This window comes from Bubalus bubalis, chromosome 16 (assembly GCF_019923935.1).
Source record: "Bubalus bubalis isolate 160015118507 breed Murrah chromosome 16, NDDB_SH_1, whole genome shotgun sequence".
NCBI lineage: Eukaryota > Metazoa > Chordata > Mammalia > Artiodactyla > Bovidae > Bubalus > Bubalus bubalis.
This window is the reverse complement of record NC_059172.1, coordinates 21,476,777-21,489,089: the sequence shown is the minus strand read 5'-3', so window position 1 is coordinate 21,489,089 and position 12,313 is coordinate 21,476,777. Positions and strand designations below refer to the sequence as shown.

The following is a 12,313-nucleotide window of genomic DNA, read 5'->3' as shown; positions in this document are numbered from 1 at the left end:
ACATTTATAAGAAATTACCCATCGGAACAAAGACATATTAAAAACTATATTCAATTAGCATTGGTGGGGTAATTTTAATAAGATTTTTGAGGATGTCTCTGGTGCAAATCTTATGTCTCCCTCACAATCCTAGTAAAACTGTTATCCTTCTAAACCCAAGCTTCAGGACCCCCCACTGAACGTGTCCAAATAGATTTCCTAAAATTAACCCTTCCAAAGGTTTCTGAATGTGTTCTGATCATTGCTTACTACTTTTCTGGATGGACTGAAACTTTTTCTTGAGAGAGAGCTATAATTATGAGAGTAGGAAAAAATTACTTGATTTTGTGCTCCCAATATGAGTATTTCCCATAACAGAGGCACTTTCTACTGGACCTGTTATTAGGGAATTTTGGAAAGTCTTGTCATTTATTTGGATATTTCATTGTCCCAATCATTTCCACTCTTGAGGGAAAGTAGAAAGTTAATGGCATCTTAAATCTGACATTCTTGAACTGCCATGACCAAGAAGGTTATGTCTAACGCTCAAGACCATTAAGTCCACACTCTCCTACACTCATTGGCTTTCACCACACACATCTGTTAGAGCTTACCACATGAAACTGGCTATTCATATCCCAACCTTAGACATTTTCTTACTTTGGATAAATGAGCAAAGTACTATACTCCAAGGACTCAGGAAATATACTGCATAGTCTTATCACCATCTCATGTAAATTGCCTTTCCTCTACATGATCTAAAATGCAGATCAAAGCTAAGAGAATTCATTACCCATTAGACCTGCCCTGCAAGAAATGATCAAAGGAGACCTGCAGGTTGAAATGAAAGGAAACAAAAGACTCCATATGAAGAAATAAAAATCTTTATTTCCATATGAAGAAAAAAAAGTCTTTATTTCCATATGAAGAAATAAGAATCTCAATAAAGGTAAATACATGAGAAATTTATAAAAGCTTGTATTACTCTAACAATTTTTGTTTGTTTCTATGTGATTTAAGAAACTAACATTTAAAAAATTATTAGACTAAAAGCTAGTATTATTGTAACTTTGATTTGTAACTCCACATTTATTTTCTATATAATTGAGAGACTAGGGAATTCCCTGGTGGTCCAGTGGTTAAGACTCCATGCTCCCATTGCAAGGGACCTATGTTCAATCTCTAGTCAGGGAACTAGATCCTGCCTGCTGCAACTAAAGATCCTGCAAGCCATAATGTAGATCCCACATGTGGCAACAAAGATCTATGTGTCGCAGCTAAGACCCAGTGCAGCCAAATAAATAAATAAATATTGTTAAAAATCTACGAAGTTGCTATTATTATAAAAAAAATTCAGAAATTAATACATATTTAAAACTACTAGTTTATTTTCTTGAGCATACAATATATAAAGATGTAAATATCAACAACTGAAAGGGGTGTAGATAGAACTATAAAGGAATAGAGTACTTATATGTTATTGACATTAACCTGATACATATTCAAATTAGAGTGCTATAATAATAGATACTAACTATTGGACTGCAATAGTTAGCATCCTTGGACTGCAAGGAGATCCAACTAGTCCATTCTAAAGGAAATCAGCCCTGGGTGTTCTTTGGAAGGAATGATGCTAAAGCTGAAACTCCAATACTTTGGCCACCTCATGCGAAGAGCTGACTCATTGGAAAAGACTGTGATGCTGGGAGGGATTGGGGGCAGGAGGAAAAGGGACAACAGAGGATTAGATGGCTGGATGGCGTCACTGACTCGATGGACGTGAGTTTGAATGAACTCCAGGAGATGGTGATGGACAAGGAGGCCTGGCATGCTGCGATTCATGAGGTTGCAAAGAGTCGGACACGACTGAGCGACTGAACTGAACTGTAATCCCTATGGTAACCAAAAAGGAAATAGCTAGAGAGTATACACAAAAGGAAATGAGAAAGGAATTCAAACATTCTACCATAAAAAAATCAACTAAACACAAAAGATGATGGTAATCAGGAAATGAGGAACAAAAATCTATCAGATACATATAAAACAGACAGCAAAATGATAGAAGTTAGTAATTCCTTATCAGTAATTACTTTAAATGTATATTTAAAGTCTCTCATCAAAAGACAAACACTGGAAGAATGCATAGAAAATGTGATCCAACTTTATGCTATCTACAAAAGACTAACTTTAGATCTAAAGACACAAATACGTTAAAATAAAAAAGTGGAAAAAGATATTCCATCAAAATAACAACCAACCAAACAAACAAAAAAGTGGACTTTAAATTATAAAAAGTTACAATAGACATAGAAAGACATTATATATTCATAAAACATTCAATAAGGAAAAAGATAACAATCATAAACATTTATGAACCAAATGACAGACCATCAAAATATATGAAGCAAAAATGGACAGAACTGAAGCGATAAATAGTTCTACAATAACAGTTGAAGACTTCAACACCTCATTCTCAAAAACAGAATACCCAGATAGAAGATAACCAAGGAAATAGAGGAGACTGGAATAACAAAGTAAACAACTTAGATCTAACAGACATAAACAGAACACTCTACCCCAAAACAAAATATACATTCTTCTCAGGTGCATATTGGACATTTTTCCAGGACAGACCATATGCTAGGCCACAAATTAAGTTGCAATAGATTCTGATTGCATTCAAAGTATCCTCTCTGATCACAATGGGAAGAAGTTAGAAATAAGTAATAGGAGGAAAACTAGAAAACCCATATATTTGTGAAAATTAAACAACAAACTCTTAAACAACTGTGATTAAAGAAATCACAAGGAAAATTAGAAAATAAAGAAGGACAAATAAAAACAAACAAAAAAAATACCAAAACTGATGGGATGCAGCAAAAGACACGCTAATGGGAATATTTATAACTATAAATACTTACATTAAAAAACAAGAAAGATCTCAAATCAACAACCTAACTTTATATTTGATAAAGAGAAGAACAAACTAAACCCAAAGTTAGCCAGAGAAAGGAAATAATGAAGATCAGAGCAGAGATAAATAAAATAGAGAATAGAAAAATAATAGACAGGGCTTCCCTGGTGGCTCAGTGGTAAAGAAACAGCCTGCCAACGCAGGAGACACAGGTTTGAGACACGGGTTTAATCCCTAATCTGGGAAAATTCTACATGGCGTGGAGCAACTAACCGCATGCACCTCAGCTACTGAGCCTGTGCACTCGAGTCCGTGAGCTGCAACCACTGAAGCCTGCGCGCCCTAGAGCCCACGCTCCACACAACAGAATTCACTGCAGTGAGACACCTGTGCTCCACAACTAGAGGGTGGTCCCTGCTCTCCACAACTTGACAAAAGCCCACACCAGAAACGAAGACTCAATACAGCCAAAAATAAATTTAAAAATTTTAGAAAAGAAAAATAGAGAAAATCAGTGAAATTAAAAGTTGTTTCTTTGAAAAGTTAACAAAACTGACAAACCTTTACCTAGATGGACTGGGCTTCCCTGGTGACTCATATGGTAAAGAACCTGCCTGCAATGAGGCAGACCTGGGTTCGATCCCTGGAATGGAAAGATTCCCTGGAGGAGGGCATGGCAACTTACTCCAGTATTCTTGCCTGGTGAATCTCCATGGACAGAGGAGCCTGGAGGGCCTCAGTCCGTGGGGTTGCAAAGTCAGATGCAACTGACAGACTAAACACAGGACAGATGGACTAAGAAAAAAAGAAAAGGCTCAAATTTTGAAAGTGCTCAAATTTCAAAAATGGAAGTGGGGGCATTACTACTGATTCTGCAGAAATAATAAGTATTATAAGAGTACTTTGGACTGCAAGGAGATCCAACCAGTCCATCCTAAAGGAGATCAGTCCTGGGTGTTCATTGGGAGGACTGATGTTGAAGCTGAAACTCCAATACTTTGGCCACCTGATGCAAAGAGCTGACTCATTTGAAAAGACCCTGATGCTGGGAAAGATTGAAGGCAGGAGGAGAAGGGGACAACACAGGATGAGATGGTTGGATGCATCACCGACTCAATGGACATGAGTATGGGTAAACTGCAGGAGTTGGTGATGGACAGGGAGGCCTGGCGTGTTGCGGTTCATGGGGTCGCAAAGAGTCGGACATGACTGAGCGACTGAACTGAACTGATAAGAGTATTATGAACAATTGTATGCCAGCAAATTGGGTAACCTAGATGAAATGGAGAATTCCTAGAAATGCAAAACCTACCAAATAACAAAGAAACAGAAAAATTTAACAGACCTATAACTATTAGGACTTCCCTGATGGCTCAGACAATAAAGCGTCTGCCTACAATGCGGGAATCGTGGGTTCAATCCCTGGGTCAGGAAGACCTCCTCGAGAAGGAAATGGCAACCCACTCCAGTATTCTTGTCTAGAAAATCCCATGGATGGAGGAGACTGGGAGGTTACAGTCCATGGGGTCGCAAAAAGTCAGACACGACTGAGGGACTTCAGTTTAGCTTTAGCTTAAGCTTATAACTATTAAGGAGATTGAATCTGTAATAAAAAATAAACACCCAACACAGAAAAGCCCTGAGCCTGATCAAACATTTAAAGAAGAATTAACAGCAATCCTCCTCAAACTTTTCCAAAGAGTTGAAAAGGAAGAAACACTTCCTAACTCATGCTTTTAAGCCAGTGTTACCTTGATACCAAAGCCAGATGAAAAAACATGTTAAAAAAGAATACTATAGACCAATACCCCTAAAGAACAGTGATGCAACATTTCTCAAAAAAAAAAAAAAAAAAAAAACACTAGCAAACTGAATTCAGATAAAAGGATCATACACCATGATCAAGTAGGATTTATCCTTGGGATAAGAGAAGAGTTCAACACACAAAAAGTCAATCAATGCAATAAACCACATTAACACAATGAAGGGGGAAGAAAGCACACAATCATCTCAACTTATGAAATAAAAAGGAAATGACAAAATTCAATACCCTTTCATGATTTAAAAAAAAAACTCAACAAACTAGGAAAAGAAGGAAACTACTTCAACATAATAGCCATATTTGTAAACCCCACATGAACATAATACTCAATGGTAAAGGACTGAAAGCTTTTCCTCTAAGGTTAGGAAGAAAGCAAGGATGCCCACTTTTACAGCTTCTCCTCAACATAGTATTGGAAGCCTTAGTCAAAGCAATGAGGAAAGAAAAAGAAATCCAGTTTGAAAAAGAAAAAGTAGAATTATCTGTCTGCGGTCTTATATGTACAAAACCCTAAAGATTCCACCAAAAAATTGAATAAATGAATTTAGCAAAGTAATAAGATATAGTCACACCAAAATCAGTTGCATGTTCAATACAATGAACAACCCAAAAATGAAGTTAAGAAAACAGTTACATTTACAATAGCACTAACAAGAATAAAATACATAGAAATTAACTCAAGCAAGGAGATAAAAGACCTGTATAATGAAAACTACAAAACAGTGCCAAAAGAAAATAAATTAAATAAAACATAAAAAGTGTAAACACATCCTTTGTGCTGGGATTAGAAAGCTTCATGTTAGTAAGATGTCAATACTATCCAAAGTTCTCTATAGATTCAATGTAATCTCTATGAGAATTCCAATGATATTTTTGCAGAAATAGAAAAACTCATCCTACAATTCAAATGGAATCTCAAGGAACCCCAAACAGTCAAATAATCTTGAAAAAGAAGAACAAAGCTCGGAGATTCACATATCCTAATTTCAAAACTTACTGGAAAGCTCTAGGAATCAAAACAGTGTAGTAATGGCATAAAGAAAGACACATGGACCAATGGAACAAAATTAAGAGCCCAGAAATAAGCCCTCTTACATAGTCAAATATTTTTGACAAGGGTGCCAAGATCATTCAATCAGGAAAAGAACAGCCTTGCCAACCAAAGGTTCTAGAAAAACTGGATACAAATATGCAAAAGAATGAAGCTGAACCTTTACCTAACACCATATACAAAAATGAACTCAACCAAAACACCCAACCAACCTGTTAATAAAGCAAAACCATGTTTACTAGAATTCACTGCAGTAACTGAGGACACTACCTTGACAGAGTCTTCAGTTCAGTTCAGTTCAGTCACTCAGTCGTGTCCGACTCTTTGCGACCCCCATGGATCGCAGCACGCCAGGCCTCCCTGTCCATCACCAACTCCCGGAGTTCACTCAGACTCACGTCCATCGAGTCAGTGACGCCATCCAGCTATCTCATCCTCTGTCGTCCCCTTCTCCTCCTGCCCCAAGTCCGTCCCAGCATCAGTCTTTTCCAATGAGTCAGCTCTTTGCATCAGGTGGCCAAAGTACTGGAGTTTCAGCTTCAATATCAGTCCTTCCAATGAACACCCAGGACTGATCTCCTTTAGAATGGACTGGTTGGATCTCCTTGCAGTCCAAGGGACTCTCAACAGTCTTCTCCAACACCACTGTTCAAAAGCATCAATTCTTTGGCGCTCAGCTTTCTTTATAGTCCAACTCTCATATCCATACACAACTACTGGAAAAACCATAGCCTTGAGTAGACGGACCTTTGTTGGCAAAGTAGTATCTCTGCTTTTTAATATGCTGTCTAGGCTGGTCATAACTTTTCTGCCAAGGAGTAAGCGTCTTTTTATTTCATGGCTGCAGTCACCATCTGCAGTGATTCTGGAGCCCCAAAAAAACAAAGTCAGCCACTGTTACCCCATCTATTTGCCATGAAGCGATAGGACAAAATGCCATGATCTTAGTTTTCTGAATGTTGAGCTTTAAGCCAACTGATTTACTCTCTTCTTTCACTTTCATCAAGAGGCTCTTTAGTTCTTTTTTGCTTTATGCCATAAGGGTGGTGTCATCTACATATCTGAGGTTATTGATATTTCTCCTGGCAATCTTGATTACAGCTTGTGCTTCATACAGCATTTCTCATGATGCACTCTGCATATAAATTAAATAAACAGGGTGACAATACACAGCCTTGACATACTCCTTTCCCTATCTGGAACCAGTCTATTGTTCCATGTTCAGTTCTAACTGTTACTTCTTGACCTGCATACAGATTTCTCAGGAGGCAGATCACGTGGTCTGGTATTACCATTCACTAAATTATCTCATATATTTGGATCTATTTCTGGACTCTGTTATATTCTATCTGTTCATGTATCAGTTCAGCCGCTCAGTCATGTCCAACTCTTTGAGATCCCATGAATTATAGCACGCCAGACTTCCCTGTCGATCACCAACTCCCGGAGTTCACTAAAACTCATGTCCATCGAGTTGGTGATGCCATCCAGCCATCTCATCCTCTGTCGTCCCCTTCTCCTCCTGCCCCCAATCCCTCCCAGCATCAGAGTCTTTTCCAATGAGTCAACTCTTCGCATGAGGTGGCCCAAGTACTGGAGTTTCAGCTTTAGCATCATTCCTTCTAAAGAACACCCAGGACCGATCTCCTTTAGAATGGATTGGGTGGATCTCCTTGCAGTCCAAGGGACCCTCAAGAGTCTTCTCCAACACCACAGTTCAAAAGCATCAATTCTTCAGCTCTCAGCTTTCTTCACAGTCCAACTCTCACATCCATACATGACTACTGGAAAAACCAAAGCCTTGACTAGATGGACCTTTGTTGGCAAAGTAATGTCTCTGCTTTTCAATATGCTATCTAGGTTGGTCATAACTTTCCTTCCAAGGGGTAAGCATCTTTTAATTTCATGGCTGCAACCACCATCTGCAGTGATTTTGGAGCCCAGAAAAATAAAGTCCGACACTGTTTCCACTGTTTCCCCATCTATTTCCCATGAAGTGATGGGACCGGATGCCTGTTCATGTATGCTGCTGCTGCTGCTGCTAAGTCGCTTCAGTCGTGTCCAACTCTGTGCGACCCCATCTACGGCAGCCCACTAGGCTCCTCTGTCCCTGGGATTCTCCAGGCAAGAATACTGGAGTGGGTTGTCATTTCCTTCTCCAATGGATGAAAGTGAAAAGTCAAAGTGAAGTTGTTCAGTCGTGCCTGACTCTTAGCAACCCCATGGACTGCAGCCCACCAGGCTCCTCCATCCATGGGATTTTCCAGGCAAGAGTACTGGAGTGGGTTGCCATTGCCTTCTCTGCTGTTCATGTATACTACCAAGCTATTTCAATTATTGCAGCTTTAAAATACGTTTAAGATTCTAGTGGGACTATTTCATCCTCTTTCTTTTCAAAACTTTCCCAGCCACTTTTTTCAAGTTTATTTCCACATAAATCTTAGAATCAGTGTAAGTATCCCATATACACAAGTGGTATTTTAAACTGGACTATATAAAACTTACTGATTAACTTAAAGATTCCGATAACTTTCGACTGTTGATGCTCTCTATTCAAAATAAGCTATGACTTAATGTTCTGAAATATGCTTGGAAGTTTAAATTGCATTTGGAATTTATCTGTTTTTTCCTCTCCACACACAGGTTTCTTTATTTCAGACCTGTCCCTCATGTAACCCAACTCTGGTTTTACTCCCATTTCTACACAACCTTGTTGATCTGTCTGGCTTCAAAATTCCCATTGTAGGCCTGTCCTCTCTATTATGTGAATTCTGATTCTGATGTGTTGTCTCTATGTTCCTGTTTCAAAACTGCCTAACACTGAAAAGAAGGGCCATCTTCATTAAGCTTTCAGTTTTTAGTTGTTAAAGTTACTTTGCTGGAAAGGCAAGAGAAGCACTATCAAAAATGCTTCTATATGGATAAGGATCAAAAGAGAATCAGATTTTTTAAATATTTGGTTATAATATGTAATAATAGCCTAGGAAAATATGGAACTACTCTGAGGTTACATTTCTTAAAAAATACTTTGACTCTTCTATAATACACAATATGTTTTTCAGATATGAAATAATTCACAATAGTTTCCAGAGTTATCCTTTGCTATTTTCTTATTAGAAAGCATGAAAAAAAAAAAGGTTATTCTGTTTTTTGGAAGCCCAAATGTTATTAATAGTTTTTTTTTTTAACTTTACAAAATTGTATTAGTTTTGCCAAACATCAAAATGAATCTGCAATAGTTTTAGCTGTAATTTTTTGGAGACTCTGTAAAATGATGCACAATTCTCCAAATATTATATTTCGGAAATTTAAAAATTATCTTTGCAAGTAAGGATTAAAATACATTTTTAAATAAAATGATAATCAGAAGAGGAAATACTCACCTTTTGCCATTTAAGTTCTTGTGTCTCCATAATAATTTTAGCAATCTGCTCTTCATACTGAGTTTCTGCTTCCTAAGTCAAAAAGAAGAAAAATGCTAGTAAATAAGGACTTGAAAATTTCCAGTTTTGGTTCATTCTAAAGAGAAAGAGATCTAAAGAGATAAAAAAACAACATCCTCCCACCCTTACAACAAGAAAAAAAAGTTGGAAATTTTGCAAGTTAAATAGTTAAATCCATCAGAGAACTGAGGTCTCACATCAACCAAGTAATCCAAAATCTGGATTGAGACAGGCACCTACAGAGAGAAAAGAACCACAGCATTTGCTTACCTGGAACATAAGCCACTGAGTACTGATAAGAAAACTCAGCTACAAGTCCTTAATACATTTCTAAAGGCAGAGCATGGGCTGGTGTAAGAAGATGAATCTCCTGATGGCTAGAGAAATAAGGAGGTTAATGCTTTCTGACAGGTTTTTCTTCCATGAAACCCACTAGGTGCTTACAGAAAAGGAAGGAAAGAATGTGAGAAAACTTTCCCCCTGTGGTACTGGTTGGAGAGGAGAAGAGCAGTCACAAGCCATCTTCCCTAAATCTACTACAGACCAAACACTTAATCTGCAGGGGAAAGGAAAATCAAAAGTACATTTAAGGACACTAGTGGAAAATATCTGTAGCTAGGAAAAGGAATCAACCAACAACACTAAAAACTTACTTAGACAAGACTATCTTTCTTATCTCCTTGAAAGAACAAAACCGTTAATCTACAGGGGGTAGGGCAATAAAAACTGTAGCATGAGAGCACTTGTGGAAACCCACTGAAGCTGAGAGAAGGCTACAAAAATAAAACAACAGTTCTATCACTGGGGCAGGGGAAGGAATACATTCTAGGCCTACCATTAAATACGGAAAAGGGATCAGAATTCTAGTGAAGGCTTCACCTTGAGAATCACGTTCACGAAAGACTGAGGGCTTGATAGAAACATCAGAAAATGCTCCTATTCCCTATCTGACACCACCACCCAACTAATTAAGCAGTGAGATATAGCTAGAAGAGCTGCAAAGACAGACCCTCTATGGGAAGCAGCACAAAGAGACCCAAAATCAAGGGAGGAAGTCTAAAGTCAACCAGGAAGCAGTTATTTAGAAAAACTCTGATTTTGTTTAAAATATTGTAATATTCTTGAATTTGTCCACACAATAAACACAAGTATCACTAGAGAAATCTGAAGCTTCTATTGGAAACTTTGACAGGTAGACTTGAAAGAGGACTGGTTGAGTGTTAAGAGGACTGTCACCACACACACACACTCATCACACACACACACTCATCACACACACACACACACACACACACACACACTCACAGACAGCTCTTCTGCAAAGACTGAGAGGTTTTCTTATTTGTTTTGCTTCCAGGTATTTTAGGCTATCTCTGTCAGACAAAGCACTAGCTGATCACTAAGCTAAGAACATGACACACGTGACAAAAACTGAAGACTTAAAATTATTTCAGAAAAGTCACTAAACAGAGACAAAAACAAGCAGCAACCCTGTAGAGAAGGAGGAATCTTATTTCCAGAGTTGTCACATACTCAAAATGCCCATTTCTCAACAAAATGTCCATTTCTCAACAAAAAATTATAAGGCATCCAGGTAAACAGAAGAGTGATTCATACACAGGAAAACAAACAAACAAACAAACAATTTAATAGTAACTGTTCCTGAGCAAATGCGGACAATGGACCTAGACAGACTTTAAATCAGTAATTTTAAAATATGTGCAAAATGCTAAAAGAAACCATGTACAGAAGTTCTATAGCCATTAAAAAGTTAAGGGAATGCTACAAACAAGTTTATGGTCATAAATGTGACAACTTACAGAGACAGACCAATTATTCCAAAACAACAAACTACCAAACCTCAACTAAGGAGATAAACAAAATCTTCAACAGCTCGATAACCATAAATTCAAAAGCTCCTAAAAAAGAAATTTCTTTCTTAGGAAACAGCTTTTCTTTAAGTGTGAACATTTAGGCTATTCCATGCATACTAGAAATATTTATTTTTGATACTTGGTACTTAATCAAACCAAGAAACCCTCTGAAAGAGTGATTAATATTGTATTAGACAATATGAAAAACTGAATTGGGCCATTTCGTAGGAGGTGGATTATGAGTTTGAAAAGGAGAATGAAAGTACCCAGTTACAGTTTTGGCTACTTGGACAAGAGCCTGCTATATATACTACGTCCCTAAATCTGTTCAGGGTCAAGAATTGAAGAGGCCTGACCAATGCACAGTCCATCGTGTAAAACTACAGCCTGAAGCAAGTACTTTAAAAAAAGCATGTCACTTTCTAAAGGTTATAAAGAGTAAATAAACCAGCAAATTACTCCTCTTTTATTGTTTTTGTAAAAACAATAAAATCCTTGTAGTCCTAAGGCAGCTAATAAAAAATAAACACTTTAAGGTTTAGTTTTTAAAATCTTTTTTAAGGTTCTATATTCTTGGATATTTTATTGAAGTTTCATAGGGGATTTCCTTACCAAATTTATCATATTTTTTTCTCATTGACAATTTAATAAGAATTTTTATTAATGATTTTTGAAAACTGCCTGAAGAATGAATAAAAGTGAAAAGTTCAAATAAAATGTAAATAATAATTTTTAATAAAAAGCAAGAAGTTATATCAAAATCCTAACATAGTAGAAGTATATTATAATGTTATCTTTCAGCAATGTGGATAACACTCATTTTCCCAGTTTTACATGTAGTTCAAAATACAGATTCTACAAATCATTATAACCGCAAAAGGGTTATGACAGCACAACTAATTTTACGGGGAACTGAAATGCTGCTTAATGTTATTTACCACATTGTATGCATGTTCAGTTGGTCAGTTATGTATGACTTTTTTGACCCCATGGACTGTAGCCCACCAGGCTCCTCTGTCCATGGGATTATCCCAGCAAGAATTACACCATTAATTACCCAGTTTCCTTCCTACTAATTTCCTTAGCAAATCATTGCCTTTTTTTTTTTTTTTTGGCTGCACCCCACCAAAACATCAAATGACCCAAAAATGAAGGGAAAAAAAGAGACAACAGAAACAGATCTACGGGTCCATATATTCGAGTTTATAGGTATTGTTGTTATTCAGTCAC

The 12,313-nt window shown here is 37.3% G+C and overlaps 1 protein-coding gene across 28 annotated transcripts in view; it reads right to left on the bottom strand.

Moving 5' to 3' along the window:
• CCDC73 (coiled-coil domain containing 73) overlaps positions 1 to 12,313 on the bottom strand; it is a 154,014-nt gene that overhangs the window by 86,139 nt on the left and 55,562 nt on the right. For all 28 annotated transcript variants that reach the window (XM_044929282.1, XM_025266272.2, XM_044929284.1 and 25 more), the window contains one exon: positions 9,150 to 9,221. In XM_044929282.1, coding sequence (XP_044785217.1) covers positions 9,150 to 9,221 — 72 coding nt within the window. The remainder of the gene's footprint in view (positions 1 to 9,149; positions 9,222 to 12,313) is intronic.